The sequence below is a fragment of the Microtus oregoni genome, unplaced genomic scaffold (genome assembly GCF_018167655.1).
Source record: "Microtus oregoni isolate MIOR12 unplaced genomic scaffold, Mior012 000055F_ref0000237, whole genome shotgun sequence".
NCBI lineage: Eukaryota > Metazoa > Chordata > Mammalia > Rodentia > Cricetidae > Microtus > Microtus oregoni.
In genome coordinates, this window is record NW_024543831.1 from 12,465,140 (window position 1) to 12,489,243 (window position 24,104).

The 24,104-nt window shown below is 38.5% G+C and overlaps 1 protein-coding gene across 1 annotated transcript in view; it reads right to left on the bottom strand.

Moving 5' to 3' along the window:
* Positions 1-24,104, bottom strand: part of Scaper (S-phase cyclin A associated protein in the ER) — a 343,723-nt gene that overhangs the window by 91,204 nt on the left and 228,415 nt on the right. The window contains exon 24 of the mRNA XM_041638504.1: positions 9,728-9,843. Coding sequence (XP_041494438.1) covers positions 9,728-9,843 — 116 coding nt within the window. The remainder of the gene's footprint in view (positions 1-9,727; positions 9,844-24,104) is intronic.

Sequence of the window (24,104 nt, forward strand, 5' to 3'; positions counted from 1 at the left end):
CCTTACTCCACATCCTCTCCAGCATAGGCTATCATTGGTGTTTTTTATTTTAGCCATTCTGACAGGTATAAGATGGTATCTCAAAGTTGTTTTGATTTGCATTTCCTTGATGGCTAAGGAGGTTGAGCATGACCTTAAGTATCTTTTGGCCATTTGAACTTCTTCTGTTGAGAATTCTCTGTTCAGTTCAGTACCCCATTTTTTTAATTGGGTTATTTAGAATTTTAATGTCTAGTTTCTTGAGTTCTTTATATATTTTGGAGATCAGACCTTCGTCTGATGTGGGGTTGGTGAAGATCTTCTCCCATTCAGTAGGATGCCTTTTTGTCTTAATGACAGTGTTCTTTGCTTTACAGAAGCTTCTCATTTATCAGATTTTCATGTGTGTATATTCTCGTAGATATATGAATTATACTTTCATCTTATATATTTTAGTAAATAAATCTAATAAAATATATTCAGTTCTATTAAAAAAGGATTTACATCTAGAATATACAAAGGGCACCAAAAAATAGACAACAAATCATTAATTCAATAAATGGACTGAACACACAGTTCTCAAAAGAAGAAATACAAAGGTCAATAAGTATTTGAAAAAGTGTTCAACACCCTTAGCCATCAAGGAAATACAAATTAAAACTACTTTGAGATTAATTACTTTGAGACTCCACCTCATTCCAGTCAGGACAGACATGAGCAAGAAATAAATGACAATAGATGCTATGAGGACAGAGGGAAAGAGGAACCCTCTTCATTGTTGGCGGAGTCTAAACTTGTACAGCCACTATAGAAATTAGCATGGAAAATTTTCACAAATCAAGAGCAAACCACTATATGAATCTACTATATCATTCTTGGGCATATATCTTATCTGAAGAACAAAGTCAACACTACAGTTATACATGCATGTTACCACTGCATTAATTACAAAGGCTAAGAAATGGAACTGCCTCATCAATGATGAATAGAAAAAGAAAATATGGCACATGTATCGAATGGAATTTTATGTATTTATAAAAAATGAAACATGACATCTGTAGGAAAATGAATACAAGAGGACATCATTATATTAAATGAAATAAACTAGACTCAGACAGGCAAATACTTCATGTTTTCTCTCAGAGGCAGACTCTAGACTTGCATTTCTATCTGCATGTTGTGTGTCTGTGTGTGTCCCTATGTGTGCCCATGCATGTGTGGGTGTCTAGGTCTCAAGGCAGAAAAGAGACTGTGATAACAGGAAGAGATGTTAAAGGGGAAGATGGAGAAAGGCACAGAGTGTATGACACAAAAGCAAATGGGAACAATGTGGGGAGAGGGAAGGCAATGGGTAAAGAGAGATTCATAAGAATAAAGTATGCGTGAATGCAAATACCACAACAAATCTCATTATTTTACATGCTAACTTAAAAAGCTAAAAAAATGTGTTTCATGAAACATTGTAAAGTTCTGTTTTAAAGATACCCAATAAATAAGATGTCTTGCCAGCAAGAAATTTAGATTATTAGATTACAAGAAAATTAGATATTGCTGAAATTTAAACAGGAAGAAATTATTCAATTTTGACATTTTTTCACAACAGAGAATTTAGATTTGTGGCACATTTTGGTAGTTTTTTTAAAATTGAAATTGATAATTGTGACAGGTGACTCAGTGTTAGTTATTGAGAAAAGGTTAAAATTTCTACCATTTGTCCTGCGTTGTTTTTCAAGTTTGCTTTTAAAAATCATCTGAAATTTAATGTGCCACAATGCACGTATGATTAGAGGACAGCTTGTGGGAATCCTTCCTGTCTTTTCTGCGTGTGGTTCAGGGGTCAAGCTCACCCAGGCTGTCAGGCAGCGCCATCTCACTGCTCACACCCTGTTTTAGCTAGTATAACCCCCCCACTGCCTTTCAGATGCTGGAAGAGTTAAGAATGAGGGGCATAGCGAAGGACTTAAACACCCAACACCCATCCATTCAAAAGGGGTCTTCCCATGATGCTAATCCTGTCTGTTAACTAGTCAACTTTCACTGTATCAACATTAGTATTATGCTACATACATAATAAAATGTCAGGGAAATTTAAATTAACTTTAAAATAATTGTCCTAATAATTCCTCAGAGCAAGGAGTAAGAAATTTCCAACTAGATGTGATATTTCAAAGTGTTTTAAACTGATAAATTAGGCACAAACAGAATATGCAATTTCAGTATTCCACAGTGACATTTTAATTTTAGATTGAAAATTTTATATATATATATATATATATATATATATATTTAAAGCACTGACTTAATAAGCTCATCTGTATTTCCTCAAATTAACCTCTAACTTAGAAAGTATGTTGAAACATTACGATAATGTATTAAAATGTAGGGTAAGTACCAAATTAATAATTTTTTATTTCTAGTGCTAAACCATTATTTTTACTGCTAATATTAATTTGATATAAGGCAGCTATTATTATAAAGTCTTTAAACATAATCTAAGGTAGGATCCCATTATGTAATTTAAAGTTCAGTATTAAATAAGATGGCTCTGGAGAAGACCCCAGGTGGTTTGCAGTGCTAAACAGCAGATTAAAGTTGACACAACTAATTTCTTTACTTTAATCTTATTAGTGGTTCAACAGCTGTCAACTGTAACCATCTATGCAAAAAGCCTTTGAGACATAAACAAAATACCTTAGTACGCCAAGTGAAGAAATATATTTATCAATCACTATGCTTCTAAAACATTTCATTTTACTTTGTCTACTGGAGAAAGTTACTTGTTTTTTAGAGATAAAATGTGATTTAAAACATATATTAATTTTTTCTGTCTATAAATATGCAATTATTTAGCAGTGGGTTAGATCTTGAGTTTCTTCCATACTGGTAAATAGTATTTTGCTAACATTACTGAAAGTCTATGACACAGTGCACACAGTGGAATGCAACATGGGTCCCAATTATTTAAAAAGCTACATCTGAACTTATGAGAAGGAAATTATTTGATAAATTTATCCTAAATAGGCAGTAAATATACAGAAATCTTGCATTTTTTCTGAATATAATTTTTAAAAAGATTTATTTATTTATTTATTAATTATATATATAGCATTCTGTCTGCATGCATGCAGGCCAGATGAGAGCACAAGATCTCATTACAGATGGTTGTGAGCCACCATGTGGTTGCTGGGAATTGAATTTAGAACCTTTAGAAGAGCAAGCAGGCAGTGCTCTCAACCACTGAGCCATCTCTTCAGCCCCTGAAAATAATTGTTACATTTCCCCTGAACATTGTATCTTCTTCATACAAATAGTTACAAACGATTTTGGTTCACGGTACCAAATGATGTACCAGTGAATTTAATTATTAGTCTGTTATGAAAAAAAAAAGGTGGCCCCAAACCATCTCTCACACACAGTACCCACACCCAACTACAAAAGCATAAATCAGGGTTAGCCAAACAATGATGGTCTTCCCACACACAAACTATAAAAACACAGTAACAACAAATCCTCTGCAATCAGATTATCAGTCTTTAAAACTATACCAATGAAATGCTTTCATTTTATTAAAGCAGTAAATACATACAACACTATACTATACATCTACAATATGGCAGTACATATAGCACTGCCACCCCACAAATACTAGCTTATGAGATATTCAACCAAAGGTCCTCAGATACTAACACTTTAAATTACATTGTTCTCTTTTCTTTTGTTGTATGATGTGATACAGAATATATTTATTAATCTCATATTCTTCAAAGCGGTAAAAGATTTTTTTGATGACAAACATACAGATCTCGGAATATAAGAAATTCAAAAAATACGGGTTGGTTAAGCTGTTTTTTGGTGACAGCAGGTAGGCAATAAGGCAGAGAGGAGGGAGTATAGTCTCAGTTCAGCTGATGTGATGATGGGGGAGAAACCAGTTTTTTTAAAAAACTTTTGTTTCTTTACCTATATAAAATGGTAATTTAGTAAAAAATGTAATAGATCCTGCAGTTATTAAATAAATTTATTATGTGACAGTCCCACGGGGAAAGCGACTGCCTTTGTGCAGGTATGGCTACACCAAAGTTGTAACACTGCTACTGCTGCTTTCCACAGCACATGTGCCCTGGACCTTGTAGTGTCACTTTCTCTTATCGTGCATGAGGGTACTTTCTAGTAGCAGTTTGGTGCACAGTTGAGCATTTGGATCTCCTTGCATGATGTGTAAGAGAGGAGTAAAAGAAAGTGTAGTTCCCTGAAAGTCTGTGTCTACTGCTTGAGCACACCATGTTTTAGGGTAGATAGATACTATGGTTTCCCTGAGATGAGCAGAATTGTAATTCAAATAAAAAAGCCTTCCCTGAAATGAGACAAACCAATCATTTGTTTCTTTTGTTAAATGCTGTAAAATTTTACTGCTTTCAATAAACACTGTCTTACAAAATATGATACCTATTTTCTAGTTGTTAAAATTACAACTAATTCTAATAATAAATACATTATGAACTGTAGCTGCAGGATTAAAGTTTTGAGTCGAATTATGCTGCTAGGATTTAGGGTTGGGAGCATGAAGAAAGGAAGATAGGCATATGTATGTAACCACTCTGTGAGCCTTTTTTCCCCCTCTGAGACAGGATTCCTTTGTGTAGCTTTAGTGCCTGTCCTGGCACTAGTTCTGTACAACAGGCTGGCCTTGAAACTCACAGAGATGCACCTGCCTCTGCCTCCTAAGTGATGGGATTAAAGGCGTGTGCCGCCACCACCCGGTCTCTCTGACCTTAAACATCTTTTTTTTTTTTTGACCTTAAACATCTTAAACTCACCTTAAAATTAGGCAATTAGCTACTAGTGTCAGATAAGTAATTGGTGAAATGAATGATTAAGTTCTCATGAAACACTTGCTTTTTATTAAGATGGCCAGACACGGTCCACTGTGATCACGTTTTAGACAGCAAAGTCTAAATATTTTCATATTTTTCAGTTGTTTATAAATAGAAAATAATGCTCTAAAGATCTAAACTAAGTTCTAATTCTAAAAGGATGAGGAACCCTTAAAGATTAAGACGGTAGCAAGTACCGTTACCTGTTCTTATAGAACTCACATGTTTAAAGAACCGCCCCAAGTCCCAAAGTCTTTCATTTCTCCAAAGAACAACATGGTCAGACCTGTCATCACTAGTCTACTTCTGTCTTAGTTACTTTCCTATTGCTGTGACAAAACACTGTGACCAAGGGAACCTATGTGAGAAAGCATTTAATTTGGGACCCATGGTTCCAGGGGTGAAAGTCTATGGCCATCACAGCTGGGAACATGGCAGTAGGCAGGCAGGCAAGCATGGTGCTGAATCAGTACCCGAGAGCTCACATATGATTCATAATAAGTAGAAATAGAGAAAGAACTAACTGGGGACTGTGTGGGCTTTTTAAACCTTACACTCTACCCTCTACCCAGTGATATACCTCTTCCATTAAGACATATCTCCTAATCTTTTCTAAACAGTTCCACCAACTGAGGAACAAGTATTCAAATACTTGAGCCTATGGAAACCATTCCCATACAAACCACCACAGCAACAAATCATTAGAAATCATTTTAATACTATGTCCATTAGTAGAAAAAGTTTTAGGTTGTCCCTTAGGGGCTATGACCTATTTAGTATATGTTCTTGGACCCTTTAACAGTGCCAGGTATGGGTTTTATCCACTTGACTCTGGATCCAATCAGAAAAGTGGTTGGTTATCCCTATATCATTTGTGCCACTATTGCACCAGTGGACATTTTTTTTAAAAAAATATTCAACATCTTTAGCCATCTGGAAAATGTAAATTAAAACTAATTTGAGATTTCAACTTACCCCAGTCAGAATGGCCATGATCAAATGAACAATCGATAATACATACTGATGCAATGTGGGAAAAGGGGAAATATTTGATTGTTGCTGGTGGGAATGCAAACTGGTATGCCAATTTTGGAAATCAGTGTGGCAGTTCTTCACAAACCTTAAAATAGATCTACCACACGATGAAGCTTTGCCACTCTTGAGTATAGACCCCAAAGGCTCTATATATTATATTACCACAGAGGTACTTCTTCCCTATCATAGCTTTATTCACAAGAACTAGGAAATGGAAACAGCCTAGATATCCATCAACTGATGAATGGTGTTTAAGGGTCTGTATTTCTGTGAAGAGACATCATGACTATAGCAACTCTTATAAAGGAAAATATTTAATTGGGTGGCTTATAGTTTCAGAGGTTTAGTCCATTATCATCTTGTCAGGACACAGTAGCATGCAGGCTGACATGGTGTTCGAGAAGTAGCTGAGAGTTCTGTATCTTGTGCCACAAGCAATAGGAAGTAAATTGAGACAGTGGGTGTGGCTTGAGCATATATGAAACCATAAAGCCCACTTCCAGTGACACACTTCCTCCAACAATGTCACATAAACTCTGACAAAGTTACACCTCCTAATAGTGCCACTCCCTATGAGCTTATGGGGGCAATTATATTCAAACTACCACAAATGGGTACTGAAAATATGGTACATTTACATGACATAGTATTTTTCTGTTTCTAAGAAAAATCAAATTATGAAATCTCTAGTTCCATATTCTTAATTTCACCTTAGGAAATCTTTAGGGGTTTTTGAGCGGGGAGAGCTGAAGAATGGCTCAAAAGTTGAGAGAGCTTCCTGCTCTTACAGAGAAAAAAAGTTTAATTTCAAGTGCCTATAATAAGCAGCTCACAGTGAGGGTACTTGTACACATGTGTACACATATAAACCACACATTCATATAGATAAAAAAACAAAATGAATCCTTAAAAATAAAGGAAATATAGAAGGAAATACTATTCTTAGGAAGCTACCTTGCAATAACTATGGACAAAGCAAGGCTAAAGAGTCACTATGTGAAGTAACTGAGAAACACAGTGTGGTAAGAAAAAAGGAGCAGGGAGAGTTTCTTCTATGCACATGGAACTCAGGGCTTCTGGCCAGAGATGCATCAGGCTTACAGTCAGTCAGTCATAGGATTCCGGAGTTCAAAATGATGGCTATTTTCTAGACAATGGTTTAAGTCTGCTGCTTATCACTGAGGAAAATTAAACAATACAGGGTAGCCTAAACTGCCAGCTCTCTCCGTTAAGAGCCATACAGCATCACAGGAAGAAGAAAACAGGGATTCTGAATGAGATAAGACGGCAGAAGGTTCATGGAGATGAGTAGTAAGAATCAGGGATGGAAAGGGAGATCTGGGCCGTCTGAGAGCAAGTGAGGTACCAAGGTCCTATGGAAAGTTCAGGGCCACGGCAGGAGTTTGTGCAGAAAGTAATTTTAAGTTTACACAGACATATTCCCAGCAGCCTGCTCTGACTCAGGCTACAGTACCAGAAGAAGTTCTCTCACCTATCTATGGATAAGCAGCACAGAAGACTCCACTTTAACACAGTAGCTCTAAGAAGTATCTAAGAAGACGGTAAACACAGTTACAATCTTGAGTGTATGCTCAGACAAGAGAATCCAGAGTCACTACTAGATGACTATGGCTCCTGATGCTGGTTTCTATCTGTGGGCAACGTAAAGCTGAAAACTCTGATCTATTGGCAATGAAACAAGTTCTCATCATGGCACTGTGGTCAAGTGCTGCTGACAGCGGAGGGCACTGGACTAGACTCTCAGGGTTCCAGTTCTCTTTTCCAACAGGAACATACTATTTCTCACATAAGTCTTTTTTTTAGGAACTGTGGACACTTTCTTCTGCTCTATTAAGGAGAAATACAGATAAGCATAAGAACATGATCTTAGCCTATAGCAAAAGCAGCTTTTGAGAAATGGCATTTAATCTAGGTTGCTAGTTCAAGATCTTTGGATCATGTGTTTTGACACTCACCAGAAAACTAAGTAATAAAAACAAAAACCAGAATTTAAAAATCTCAAGATAAACTCAAGCTGGACAACATGAATTATTAATGATTATCAAAACACTGAACCACAGAATTGATGGAGGAAGGTCATTGGCTAATAAAGGAACTGCCTTGGCCCATTTTATTGGTTAGAGGATAGGTGGGAGGAGTAAACAGAACAGAACGCTGGGAGGAAGAGGAAGTGAGCTCAGAGTCTCGACAGCTCTCCTCTCTGGAGCAGATGCCTGAGAGAGACGCCATGCCCCGCTCCGGGGATGAAGCTCCAACCCAGGATGGACATAGGCTAGAATCTTCCCGGTAAGCGCACCTTGGGGTGCTACACACAGATGATTAGAAATGGGCTAAATTAATATGTGAGAATTAGCCTAGAAGAGAATGGGCCAAGCAGTGTTTAAATGAATACAGTTTGTGTGTTGTTATTTCGGGCATAAGCTAGCCGGGCAGGCGGCCGGGGTGCTGGGAACACAGCGCCGCCGCCCTTATTACTACACAGAATCAAATGCCATTTCACTTTTTAATCTTAAGTACTTTTTACACATCTCAGTCCTTTTCTCCTTCCTTTCTTGCCAATCAACACAGAAGTGATTCTCATCTCTCATACCCAACAATGACATGGGAATAAAATATTTTGATGAAAAATGCCTCAATATCAGAGAAACCGTTATGCCTGCTGCAACTGTCTGATGTGGCACTTTCTGTCTCACAGACTTAAGGGCTATACCTTCCATTTAATCAACTCTATCTTGTCAGCAGAGCAAAAGAACTCATGTTAATTGTGTCAAGAAGTTTGTGTTACTTGTAAGTACCTCATGCAAACAGACTATAATTTAAATCAGGTAAGACCACTACTTAATATACTTCACCTAACAGTTATAAAACACTTTCCACAGTTTGCAAAGATTCTTACATACATTCTACCCAAATAGGGAAAGAGCTGCAACGTGAATGAGGCACTTGCTGGGGTAAACAGATCCTAGATTTGTGGGACTCTGAAGTCAATGTGGTGAGTGGTTTTTTTTTGTTTTTGTTTTTTTTTTAATCTTACCAAAATGTATCCCAGGAAAAAATGACAAACTGTTGTGTTTGTTTTTTTTTAATCCCTCATTGCACCCAAAGAACAAATGGAACTTTCTGTTTATTTTACTAGCTAAAAGATAACATTTTCTCAGAGGTGTAGATAAAATTTTATCAAAAACTCATTTAAACTCCAAATAAGAATCCCCATAAACTGCCTAGAAATTGTATATGCTACAACTGTGAAAAAATACTTCTGAAATAATATTTTCTATACTATACTTCAAATGGACAGACACTAACAATATGAGTTGATCAAATCAGAAGATAGAAATTAGATCCAAATGTACATAGGATCTTTATGACAAAGGACAATATACCATTAGTGACTGAGGTGCAATTCAGTTTCCAGCAATCTGGCTGGGACTCCAGACTCTGGCAGTCTTGGCCTCAGAATGCTCTTTCTGAGTTTGAGGATTTCTGTAGATTTGCAGGCTCATTTCCAGGCTATGGCCCTAACTCTTTCACATAAAACGCAGAAGGTTAGCTTTCTTCCCCTCTTATTCCAGGACTTCATCAGTTCTTCTTGGTTTAAGTATAGAGTGAATCACAGACTAAAAAGATTTCCTTATAAGGATTTTGAGGCTAATTTGGATTTTGTAAATGAAGTCAAGCAACCCTGTTTTTCTCCTTAATATAAGCTCTTGCTATTCAAGTCTAAATACACACAGACACAATTTTCTTGCGGTTCCCCCATATGAGAACAAGGCAGATATTACTTACAAATGAAATTCAGATTAAGAAACTATACTTACTTTGGAGGAATTCGTGAAACCGTGTTCATGTTTGAGGCAGGGGCCACTACTTGAAGGATGTGTTCAAGGGCTGTTAATCCACCAGCAACTTGAAATGCAATCTGATCTGCCACATTCTAGACAGAAACACAAACAGAGGTTAGTACAATATCCTAGGCATAAAATTCTAAGCAAATGAAATATTTAGTGTGCAGTTGAGATATATTTGCTAAATGATTTCTTGGTGCAGGGAAATGAGGGCAAATAGTGGTGAACATAGACATGGTCACCTGAATTATGAATTTAAAGTCTGATGAATGGGACACATACCAATCACATCATTATAAGTGACTTTTATTACAGTTAGTATCCTGAAGGGAAGGCAAAGGATGCATGAATATAGGTGATCAATCATATTTTGGGGAAAACGCTTTTCTGGGCAAGTTATAGCCTAAGACAGGCAGAAAGAAGTAAGGGATTGGCAGGACATAGCAGCGAGGAGATGGCAAAGCACATTTATCAAGAAAAGGAAACAGCTGTCCTGTAATCATAAGTCCTATGTAACAAGAGCAGCTGACTTCCATAGGTTTTCTCCATTAGGATGTTTGTCAGCATACCAGGCAGCTGAACATGTTTGTTGTATACATTTTTTCTCTTTGCTTTTGCTAGGATATTAAGTATTTCAGAACTCAATCTATGATGATTTCCATATAATTTCTGAATTATACATAACTTTTCTGTAAAGAAATTTCTCTAAACTCTTTGTAGTCTTCTGGCATGGGGAAGGAAAGAACAATTTTCTGTTATACTATTTTATGTTTTTTAATTTTAATTAATTAATTTTTTAAAATTATCTTTTTTCATTTTACATACCTATCCTAGTTCTCACTCCCTCCTCTCCTCTGGCTCTTTCTACCCCCCCCATCCACTCCTTAGTAAGGCTTCCCATGGGGAGTCAATAAAGTCTGACACATCACTTTGATGCAGGACTGAGCAAGGTATCTCTCCAAAAATAATGGGCTCCAAGAAGCCAGTTCAAGCACTAGGGATAAATCCTGGTCCCACTGCCAGTGGTCCCACAGACTGCCCCAGTCACATAACTGTCACCCATATTCAGAGGGCCTTGTTTGTCCTATGCAGGTTCCCTTGCTATCAGTCCAGAGTCAGTGAGCTCCCACTAGCTCAGGTTAGCTGTTTTTGTGGGCATCCACATGGACCTGACCCCTTTGCTCATATTATTGCTCCTCCCTCCCCTGTCCCCCACCTCTTTCTGGACTGGTCTCCAGACACATGGCCCAGTGCTTCACTGTGGATTTCTGCATCTGCTTCCATCAGTTGCTGGATGAAGGCTCTATGATGACAATTAAGGTAGTCATCACTCTGACTACAAGAGAAGGCCAGTTCAGGCACCCTTTCTACTGTATCTTAGGGTCTTAGCTGGAGTCATCCTTGTGGATTCCTGGTAATCTCCCTTATGTCAGGTTTCATGCTAGCCCCATAATGCCTTAGTTTTTAATTACCACACATGTAAAAAAAATATGATAGCAACATATTCTGGTCCAAACCCACCCCATTCATATGCTACACTGTATAGAAGCTTTTTTAGTTTTATGTGGCTCCATTTGGACAATATTGCTGTACATATCTGGCACATAAGATGAATTGGGCATAGGCTTAAGAGTGGAACTTCTGGGTCACAGCTGTGCACAAAATTAGTTTTACTAGCTATGGGCAAACAGTGTCCTAAAATATTTTAATCAATCTGTGTACACACCAGGGTACACTAGTCATTTCAGTTAGCTCATATTTTTATATAAGTTTGGTTCTATCAGTCTCTCTAACTTTAGTCCTTTCAACAGTATGTGCTGACATTTTGTGAGGTTTGTATTTATCTTTTCTTGATAACTAGGAAGTGAGTATCTTATGTTTTTTGGCTGTTTATGGTTTGATATTTTCAACTTTTTTATAGCTGAGTGAAACACTGATATCTTAAGTAGACAGTATTCAATTAAATCTGACAAATGCTTATCAAGACACAGCTATTTCTATAACCCAATTAAGTTTCCTCACTTCTCTTTTGCAGCCAATCCTCTTTTTGTGAAATAGTACCATAAATTAAATCTGTCTATTATAGAATTATTACATATGAATACTATTTGGCAGCTACTAGTTCGGCCTATGGTACTATGAGATATGTGAAATCAAATGAAGACAGTGAAGGGGCTCTGCATCAAGAAGTAAACACAGTTGGGCATGCTGGCACACACAAATCTTTAATCCCAATACAGATCTCTGTGAGCTTGAGGCCAGCCTGGTCTACATAGCAAGTTCCAGGACAGCCAACTACACAGAGAGAGACCCTGTTTAAAAAAAAAAAACTTTTGTATTATACTCAAATTATAGATACAGTATTTAAAAATATACAACTTATTAAGAACAAGTGAAATACATCTGTAAAGCACAGTAACTGAGGGCAAGGATCCAGATTTAACACATCTTAAGACACTGGCTCTTTACGCTCTTTTCTTTTCCTCTACTCTCACACTGTCTCAGCCTCCAGGATGATGATAATCTTATTTCTGCTTCAGCTTGACTGCTGCCCATTCTGTCCATGCCTACTGTTCCCATATTCAGTTTAGTCTTCTGCTTGAGGCAGGAAGGAGGAGCCTAGATCAACACTGTAGAAGTGGCAGACTGAGTAAAAGCAGAGCAGTTTAATGTATACAAAAATGGGAAAAAAACCCACAACACCCAGCTGAAAGCATTTTATGATATGCCAACATGGCTATGACCTCCTGAAGATCTTAAGGCACTGACTCTAATGGACATTTAGCAGAACAAAAATCAGAAATTTCAGGAACGATGAAAACCAACTCAAACCATTTTTCTTACTAACATATTACTGAAAATAGAAAAATTTCCTAAAATTTTAATCATTTTAGGAAAATAAAGCAAGAGGCAAAAATCAACTGTAAAATTTAAAAAATTCAGTTCCTTCAGGAATCAAGGTAATATATACTTCTGAACTAGATATGAAGTAAGCAATCTCTGATCTATTCCACTGTGCACAGTCAAATGATGGACACTTTGCTTAGCATCCTCCTAACCTCTCATTCATGCCCTGCCGTCAACTCTTATTTGTTTAATCTGCTCTCTTACCCTACAGTCTACAAGCTCCTTATGAGCTATTGATTCATCACTCAATCCTAGTTCTAGCAGAAAAGGGCAATGGTATGCACTTGTTGGACGAATGGCTCAACTAATAATAAATAGTAGACAACAAAAACATCCTATGACATATGAGATTAAGTTAATATTGAGACCTGTCCGTATTATAAGAAAGACCAACCCCAATGGATCCCACTCCTTAAGGAAGCAAGATAAACAGCTCTTGTCCCTCTCTAAACATTAAAGGCAGTCATAATAAGTCTATAATGTCTGAGATTATTTTGTTGTTGTTGGTTTTTTTGTTTTTGTTTTCTTGAGACAAGGTCTGACAATGCATAAAGACTTGGCTGGTCTGGAACTTGCTACATAGACCAGGCTGGCTTCGAACCCACTTCCCTTTGCCTGGAATTAAAGGCACAAGCCACCAAACCTGGCTTGAGATTACCTCTTTACTTCATGGGTACTAAAAAGGGAAATCAAGGTATCTTAATGATGAATTGTTTCAAGTGTTGAAATTAAGGGGTTAAAAAGAAACTTTTCAAACATGTGACATTAAACATATAAATGAAAAAATAAAATCACTTTCACACAATAATTCAGACAGATATGACAGGAATAGGTGGCCTTCCTCCGTCTCTTCCCAAGTCTTGTCACATTGATTTTTTTGTGCCTATCTTTTGGCATTTGCTGCTCTCTTCATATTTGGGTACCTCAATGCCCCAGTAGTGGGCACTCTCCCACATACTGTCTTATACATGCTCCTCCTAAGCGTGCACAGAGAGCAACGACACTAAAACTGCTCAACACAATTATTTTCTCCATCAGAACTATTGCCTTCTCAGTCTTAGTGTTCACATGCCATTTTTCAATCCTTTAAGACTCAGATCAAAAGTTACTTCTTCCAGTGAGACTTTCTGATCCTTTCAACTAAAGCCAAATCTTCTATATATTTATTTGTGTCTATGATAAGCTTAAACGCTCTGGTCTCTGTGTTTCCAAGCACAGTCAAGCATAGGATGTATATAACAGTTAACAAGTAAAGACTACTCCTTAGCTGAAAACACTTTATTCTAGTAGGATAAATTCTATAGTAACTAAGTCTATCTTCCTCCTTTACCTCCTTTGCAAATACTCTGCACCTAGAATGTAAAGCTAAAAATATAATTTCATAAAGAACTTAAAAAGTTTTATAATTATGATTTGATCAAGAAAAAGTACCTCTAGAGATGGAATGTACAGTTCTTTCTTCTACATCTGCTATAACATCTTAGCAGCTCTGTCTTCCCTTGCTCTCTCCCACTATGGACTGACAACTGACTAATAGGATTAGTGGCTTCATTCTAATAACCTAGCTTAGTTAAAGGGCAGAAAAAAAAAATGACAGCTTCAATCTGAATTACATGGCCTGGGAGCCCATCCAATTATTAAGTAGAGTAACTGTTATTAGCTCTCCCAATCAAAGGAGAGGCAGCTGTTAATCTTTGGTGACCTGCAAAGGCTGCTGGCCTTTGTACTTGACTTCTCTGTACACAGTCATTATGTTCTTTGTGATCACTGAAGAAGGCCTTCCTAGCTTTTAGAGAGGCAGCAGATGGGGAAAACTGTTTGCATGTTCATTAGCAGGATAGGCTAGGCATTTGTTCTGTACATCTGTGGCACCTTAAGACCCATTTAGAAATAGTTCTGAGACACGTATAAATGTGGAACTCAGTAGTCCAATTTATAGATACAGGGATCCTGGAAATGCAGCTTCTTATAATTGTTCTCTGCAAGTAAAGCTCTGCCCACACTTCAAGGCCATGCTTCTCTATTCCTTTACTATCCACACATGTTAATGGTAACTTAAAAAGGAGAAAGCAAAATGGGCAGATACCACCCCTTTGCTTTCCCCTTAAATCTTTCAGCCAGTTTTCCTGGCTTCCCCACATTCTTACAATCTGAGTAAGTACCTATGCTCAGATTTCTAGCTGTAGGCACCAGCACCAAAAGGACTAAGGATCTATGGGCAAGGAAATCACAAGATTGAAATTCTAAACTTGTGGGAATGTGGAGCCAAAAAGACTGAAATTTTAAAGTAAAGTTTGAAAGCCTAGGGAACATGATGAGACTAAGGAAGGTTGGAGAAGCTTTGTCAAGACCGGGCAAAAACTACTCTGTGATGCTAATGAAAATATGCAGCCTTTAGAAAGCTTCCTCAGTGGGTGCTTGACTGTGTCTTCTCTAACTCATTTGAACTACGGGTGAAGGGATCAGGGTGAGAGATGGTGGCTTTAGCAGAGGAGACTAATAGCAGATGTCAAGGCTTGACTATGCTTCTCTTTCTTTGAAAGGTGTTGTATGAAAGATAACTAAAAATTAGTATGGAATTCATTGATACTGTCTACAATGGGGACATTTTTACCATATTTTCAAGCTCTCTGAAACAAATTTCGGACCTTATGACCAAGGAAGAGATTGTTTTAGGCAAGGAGGTAATATTGACAAGAGCTGTAACATGGACAAATTCTTCTGGGTCCATGGACTCCCAGGGCTGTACTTTTAAGCCACAGAGAAGAGTATTCTATATTATCCCACTTTCTCTCCAACAACTGTACCTTTTTACTAATCTATTTATTTAATTTAAATTATAAATTAGATCGTACTTGTTATTTAGTTAATTCTAACATCTGGGATTATATTTATATTGGATCTAGCAAAAAGGAGGTTTTCAATAAATATTTACTGAATAAAATTAACTAAAGCATAGTTTTTTCTGATGGAAGAAATTTTCTTGAGAGGAGAGGATCCCGTCAAATCACAATGAAGAAAAGAAGGCTTAGAAACAACTATGTGCTTGGAAAAGCCAAGTCCAGAGTATACGTGGGCAGACTAGAAATAGGAGTCTCAGGGAAGGCAGGTCCTGTTCTCGGGCCTACCTGAAGGGGACATAGGAGGAAGGCACAGAGGGAGAAGGCCAACTGTAGGGTCTCTTACCATCTTAGTTATATCTTGCTTTATTAATTTTGCTTGCTTGTTTTTTTCATCCTACTTTTAGGAAAAGTCAAGACCCAGACCATTCTATACATCATTAAGGAAAGAATGAATAATTTTAAGGGGTGAAAACAAGGATAAAGTGAAACCAGAGATACAAATTCTACTTTTCTCAAAGTAGCCTTCCAGATGGTTACTATGCATGAATAAGATGCTGACAGTTTACATGTGGCAGGCTGTGTGGCAGTCCTCAGGACAGTCTCTTAAGGCAGTGAGGAATATCTCAGTTAGACATGCAAGAAAACTAGCTTCAGAGTCATCAATTAACTGCTCATAATTTTTGAGACAGAAACAACCAGCAGAAAAACCTAGGCTTCTGTGACTCCTGAGTGTGGGAGGGGTTTAGACCAAGAGCGCTGTAGGGAAATCTAGTATATGTTTGTCTTTGACACATTTATTACTAAATATTCCAAACCTGTAAAGTATTGGTTTTAGTACTATTAAAAATTTAAAAACATTTTGTGATAATTCAGATTTACAGAAAGGCTACGAGGATAGCATAGCTTCTACAACCTTCATCTAGCTTTACTTTTCTTTTGTATCATGGCACCCTCATCAAAACTCAGAAAACATGGCCTGGAGAGATGGCTCAGAGGTTAAGAGCATTGCCTGCTCTTCCAAAGGTCCTGAGTTCAATTCCCAGCAACCACATGGTGGCTCACAACTCTCTGTAATGAGGTCTGGTGCCCTCTTCTGGCCTGTAGGCATACACACAGACAGAATATTGTATACATAATAAATAAATAAATATTTTTAAAAAACCTCAGAAAACACATGGGTACACACTGATACAATATTCAACTGCTCACATCTTTGGATTTTTCTGGCCTCTTCTCTCCCAGGGTAGAAGCTGGAGTACCACATTGTATTTAGCATGATCCTATTTTGACAACTAGGTAATCTTTGAGGGATCCTGAACTCTCCTATATTAGAATTTCTTTGCATTTAAAAAGAAATTCTTGAAACATTCTTTAGCATTTGAAACAACCCAGACCCAGAGAATATAATGTAAGTTTGATAGTCACAAGGAAATAAAGAAGTATGAAAGAACTAACAAGATACTAAGGAATGAAAATGTGAGTAGTTTTTTTTCAGCTGTTTTTTTCAGTAGTTTAGCTCTTGAAATGGGGGCAAAATGTGCACACAGCAGGGAAGAAGCAGGGCTTTGGTGAGGTGGGAAGGAATGTGGGACCAGAGTTAGTAGAGATCCCAGCTGGTCCAAGACAGGCTTTACTTAGCTTCATCTCAACTGTCCTGCAATACCCTGCAAACCCAACTCCATTTCCTTTCTTTCCTGGAGGTCAGTGAACCTAGCACATCTCTGTGTTCTCATTCTCATTTTAGCAAGATACTGCCTGATGTTTTTTATGCATGATTTTTCTTTTCTTTTGCAGGGGGAAGCAGCTGCCCTAAAAGACTTGCAATGGGACACAGAAAAAAATGAAGAATGGCCAGATTAGAAATGATTCTGCTTACAAGCATGGGGTCTGCTTACTTCAGTCTAAAGGAAATGAAAGAAAGTAGCTAGTGATAAACACTGTCAGATACTTTGCACAGGGATTATCTGAAACCTGCTTTCTGGTTTAGGCCCTCTTCTTTAGCATTAAAAAGGGTAAATGGGAGAAACCGAAAAAGAAAAACACTGAAAAATATCACTTAGGAGATTATCTGATACAAAATATTAGGTAAGTGGCAAAATGAGGTTGGGGGTCTTCTAGGTACACAGATTAGCTTATACTTTGCTCATGGATGAAAAGTGGGTAACATAAATACTGAACCCCTGTTATGCATTAAAATGTTCCAATCAGAACCGGGTGGTGGTGGCGCATGCCTTTAATTCCAGCATTCGGGAGGCAGCGGCAGGCAGATCTCTCTGAGTTCTGCCATCCTGGTCTACAAGAGCTAGTTTCAGAACAGGCTCCAAAGCTACAGAGAAGCCCTGCATTGAAAAACAAAACAAAACAAAACAAAACAGTTTCAAATAATATGCTCTTATGTGAAGAACAGTACAATACAATGTGTCTTTCTAGAATATGTGTGTTTTTTTTTCTTGATTTTGCTAAATAAACCTGAGCAAATGTTTGAGAAGGGTTAGTACTGCCCCACTGAACTCCTACATCAGAGCTGTGCTTTTCTGCTATTTGGACTGAGTGAGAATCAGGCTTTACTAAAGGGGAATGAGATGTGTAAAGTCTGCTTATTTAAGGCAAATACAATTCAGAGGCATCATTAAGCCTGAGAACAGGGGCCCATGATAGCTCCTTCTTCTTTATGAAATGCAAATATAAATCTTTTTCCCATTACAAGCTCATTTGATAGACAAATTTGATGGCCAATTCATATTTAATGAGGCTTTTAGTATGAATTGGAAGTAGATTTTTGCTTTAAGTCAGATGAAAGTTCATATATCCACAATACAAAGAAAGTTATTAAATAAAACAGAACTGTAAAGATGCTAAAAAGCAGCTGTGCCTTTACAGGCACTGGGAGCACATAACGCCATTCTAGCAAGGATGGAGAGGTGGGGATCTGAGAATGGTAAGCAGAAAGGATGTACTGCATGAAAGAGGGGAGGAGAATGAGGCACAAACAATAGTTAGAGGGAACAACTAACTGTGTGGTGCCCTGTATCACAAAATACGTTTTCCCTCATCAGCAGGAACACAGATCAGTTATGTCCTCTGGACTATAATCACCTTGTCACTTTTCCCCACCCATATTACACTACAGCCACTTTAATAAGTTATTATTATTTTATATGCATTGGTTTTTGCCTTCATATAGGTCTGTGTGAGGGTATTGGATCCACTGGAACTGGAGTTACGGACAGTTGTGAGCTGCCATGTGGGTGCTGAAAATTGAATCCTGGTCTTCTGGAAGAGCAGTCAGTGCTTTTAGTCGCTGAACCATCTCTCCAGTCCCATCACTACAGCCATTTTAAATGGTATATAATTTCCTGAATTGACACTGATCTTCCTTACCCACATCATCCTCTGAAATCTACCCATCTTCCCAGCCAATCCATTTGCTTCCTCCTGCAAAGAGAATCTGTTTCAACACCATGGTGGACAGCATTCCTGAGGAATGATACCCAAGGTTGTTCTCTGACCTCCAGACGTATATACAGTCACACACACGTGCACATAAACATATAAAAATAGTTAAAAGTAAGCAATACACATGTATTTCTTGAGTATAGAATCTTAAGTATAGATTTTCATTATGTAGGGTTTTTTTGCTGTTGTCATTAGATTTAGACTTAATTTAAAAAATTATTACATGTATATATGTATGAGTATTTTTAAAATTTTTTTATTATGTGTATATGTATGAGTGGGGATTTATGCATATTACTGAAGTTATCTGCAGAGGGCATCAGATCACCCCAAGCTGGAGTTACTATTGTAAACCATTGGATAAGGAAGGGTATTGGGAACAGAACACAGATCCTCTGAAGAGCAGCAAGCGTTCTTAACCACTGAGCCATATCTTCAGCCAGATTTGAACTACTAAAGTACTAGCTGTATAATCCTTACATATTTGACACGACAAATTGTTAGCTGAACAACCCTGTTTATATGTCAATTCAAGATAATGACCTATAAAATAAATCAGAAAAATATAGTAAGACTAGAGATTATATACAATTTTTTACACTAGCAAAACAACCACCTTAATTATTCTGTGATACATCTTTCTTTCATATATAGTGTTCACACAGAAGTAGATTATTTTCAAGGTCCTTAAATTCTTAGATTTTATAATTCTTTTATGTCTTTTACTATTTATTTTTAGCTATGAAAGCAATGGCTCCCTTTCAAGCTTTGGGAGATTTGCTTTTAGGAACAATGTAGAGTCTTCTCCAATCTAGACATTTGCAGCTCCTCAAGTCTATAGTGCTTTCTGTCAAGGGAAACTTTATACATATATACACATATACATGTATATACACACATATATAAAACATTACATACACTTTACAGATGTTTTAGTTCACTTGAACAATTTTGTTTTTAGAGAAAACTATGCAGAAAGGAAATACTGTATGTGGTTAAGAGCTAAGACTCTACAAAGTCATACACATCTTAGTGTGACTCCTGGGTCAGCACTATTACAGAACTGCAAGTTACTTCTCTAAGTTTTAGTTTACCTGCATAAGTGAAACTAATGGGAACGGTAAAAATATCAACCTCATCCTACTGTGGTATTGTATGGGATGACAGTTCTTGCAAAGCAGCACTTCAAACAGTGCTTAGGGAGAGAGGCAGGGTGGGGGCACTCTAAGAGCTCAACAGACATGAGTGATGAAGTGTGCGAGCCCATGAATAATGGCAGCTAATAAGAAAGAAATAGCTCTGCTTTCTGGACACTCAAAGAAGTACTTATAATAAAGATCAATGAGGAGGAAATGGTGGAAAATACTAGTTTTAGTAGCAAAAAAGAATCTTTGGAAAACAGAAGGAGAGAGTCAGAGTCCATTTTGAGGGTCAGCACCACAAGACAGAGTGTCAGAAGATTCTCACAGTACATTCAGTAACAGGTAATTGGAAAAAAGGGGAGAGCTAGGAAGGAGAGTACACACAGCAGCTGAACTACTAAGGAAATGGTGGTGTAGGGAGGGGAACACTTGAGCAGTCATCTTAAGACTCCTGCGGAGTCAGTGGCATAGGGCTCTAGAGGTATAAATGTCCTTCCTGGTAATGATTACTCTGGGAACCCAGAGTATCCTGGGAACTATACTCTGAGATTTGACCTATAAATACTTCTACACAGAAGGGGAAAACAGTGAGTCAGAACCATGTGGTATTCTGTGAAATACAAGTCTGGTCTCAGCCAATGAAGTAGACCTCAGAGACAAGTCCCCTTTAGGGGATGCACAGAGGTGGCAACTTACAAGGGAATGCAGAGAGCAGACCTGGCCCCCTGCATCCACGGGAGGGACCTGCATCCAGGCTCTGAACCCCTACCCCCAGCTCTCTTTCCTTCACTTCTATATGTTCCTTATTTAGTATTTAATTTCAATTTAGTAGACCTGCTTTAATTTATTCTGTCCAATTTTGTTTTCCCATCTCATTTTCTTCTTGATAGGCTTTGCCAAAGAACTCATTGGTCTGAAGTAGCGATTTCCCTGTTCAGTCCTTGAGTGTTGGGGCTATATAAAATTGTTTGAATGCACAATGCTGCCTCTAGCTCTTTTCTAGTAACTTTTGGCTGCACTGCCTAATTCCCACCCTTTCTCTTTGATTATTTCCCCTTCTACTTACTTTCTTTTCAAATTTTTCTTATATAGCTCTAATACAAATCACTATCTGTTCAGTATATTTCCTTTCCACTTCTTCTGTTAGCAATTAATGTCTTACTGCATACATTATCCTACGCATTGAGATCAGGCTATTCTCTGATCTAAGTTACCCCATACTATACAAAATACTGTGTATTTCAGGCTGTGTATTTCTCTAACAGACTCCATTTTACAAGTAGCTTTTGACTTCATTTTGAGAGCAAAGTGTGACTATAGTCCCCAGGGAGACCCCAAAACCACACATTCTGTCAGGCATAATACACACAGCAGAAACTGCTATTTGTTCTTTAGAGTAGTTTACTGGAGTGAAAACTTAAACCATAAGGGCATTAAATGTATTAAACTTCTATCAGGGAAACCAGGCCCAAGGACTTATTGGACATGACAGACCAAGCAAAGGGTGTAACTCTCTCACCTGGACCTCATAAAGTAATAAACACACACAGAAATGGCATGGTTCCACACTAACTATCTCTTGACACCTGAAGTGTGTGTGTGTGTGTGTGTGTGTGTGTGTCTGTGTGTCTGTGTGTCAAGAAGTGACACGCAGAGGGCTCCTTGACTGTCCTTGGACCTTCAGCATGAATAGGGCCCACACTGCTGCTACGACCTGTTATAAGACTATAACCTTCCACTCTAGCTACTGCTGAAACCACAATACCTGCAGCAACCTTCCTCTCTCACAGTTGAGACACTTTCTGTGACTTCCTAGCTAACAGATGCTCAGATGCCAGAATCTCTTGCCTGGGGACTGAGTGTATGTATGTATGTATGTGTATGTATGATGTATGTACACACACACACACACACACTCAGTGTTCATGCATACTACTTCTCATTCTTTTCCCCACTTCCTGTCTGGGAATCTAGAGAGTCTGGCTACATCCAGATTCCCCCCATCCAGGGAAAGAGAAAGAGAGATTTGAGTGAGAGAGTCCAACCCTAAGATAGCCTTGGCAGACAATGGAAAACTGACTCTGGCTTCCACAAGCATATTCATATACATATGCATGCACACTTGAATGAAGATGTGTACCCCATCCCCATTACCAACTACCTTTCTCTCTCTCTCTCTCTCTCTCTCTCTCTCTCTCTCTCTCACACACACACACACACACACACACAAATGTAACAAAACCATCTATACATCAAAAAGGTCATTCACAGACATTAAGGGCAACATTGAATAAATGGGACCTACTACAACTGAGAAGCTTCTGTAAAGCAAAGGACACTGTCACTAAGACAAAAAGGCAACCTACTGACTGGGAGAAGATCTTCACCAACCCCGCAACAGACAAAGGTCTGATCTCCAAAATATATAGAGAACTCAAGAAGCTAGACTTTAAAATGCTAATTAATCCAATTAAAAAATGGGGCACTGAACTGAACAGAGAATTCTCAAAAGAAGAAGTTCAAATGGCCAAAAGACACTTAAGGTCATGCTTAACCTCCTTAGCGATCAGGGAAATGCAAACCAAAACAACTTTGAGATATCATCTTACACTTGTCAGAATGGCTAAAATAAAAAACTCCAATGATAGCCTTTGCTGGAGAGGCTGTGGAGGAAGGGGTACCCTCATCCATTGCTGGTGGGAATGCAAACTTGTGCAACCACTTTGGAAATCAGTGTGGCGGTTTCTCAGGAAATTCGGGATCAACCTACCCCTGGACCCAGCAATACCACTCTTGGGAATATACCCAAGAGATGCCCCATCATATGACAAAAACATTTGTTCAACTATGTTCATAGCAGTATTATTTGTAATAGCCAGAACCTGGAAACAACCTAGATGTCCTTCAATGGAAGAATGGATGAAGAAAGTGTGGAACATATACACATTAGAGTACTACGCTGCGGTAAAAAACAATGACTTCTCGAATTTTGCATGCAAATGGATGGAAATAGAAAACACTATCCTGAGTGAGGTAACCCAGACCCACAAAGATGAACATGGGATGTACTCACTCATAATTGGTTTCTAGCCATAAATAAAGGTCACAGAGTCTATAATTGGTGATCCTAAAGAAGCTAAATAAGAAGGTGAACCCAAAGAAAAACATATAGTTATCCTCCTGGCTATGGGAAGTAGACAAAATTGCCTGGGAAAAAAATTGGGATCTTGGGGGTGGGGTGGGATGGGGGTAAGGGGAGATGGGGAGAGAAAAGTGAGATGGGGAGGATGGGGGGAACTTGGGAAAACAGGATGACTGGGATAAAGGAAGGTTGGATAGGGGAGCAGGGAAGCACAAATCTTAGTTAAGGGAGCCACCTTAGGGTTGACAAGAGACTTGAACCTAGAGTGGCTCCCAGAAGCCCAAGGCGATGTCCCCAGTTAGTTCCTTGGGCAGCTGAGGATAGGGAACCTGAAATGACCTTATCCTACAGCAATACTGACGAATATCTTGCATATCACCATAGAACCTTCATCTGGTGATGGATGGAGATAGAGACAGAGACCCACACTGGAGCACCGGACTGAGCTCCCAAGGTCCTAATGAGGAGCAGAAGGAGGGAGAACATGAGCAAGGAAGTCAGGACCACGAGGGGTGCACCCACCCACTGAGACAGTGGGGCCGATCTATTGGGAGCTCACCAAGGCCAGCTGGACTGTGCCTGAAAAAGCATGGGATAAAACTGGACTCTCTGAACATGGCGAACAATGAGGGCTGAGTAGAAGCTAAGGACAATGGCACGGGGTTTTGATCCTACTTCAGGTTCTGGCTTTGTGGGAGCCTAGCCAGTTTGGATGTTCACCTTTCTAAACATGGACGGAGTGGGGAGGACCTTGGACTTTCCACAGGGCAGGGAACCCTGACTGCTCTTTGGACTGGAGAGGGAGGGGGAGAGGAGTAGGGGAAAGGGGAGAAGGGTGGGAGGAGGGGGAGGGAAATGGG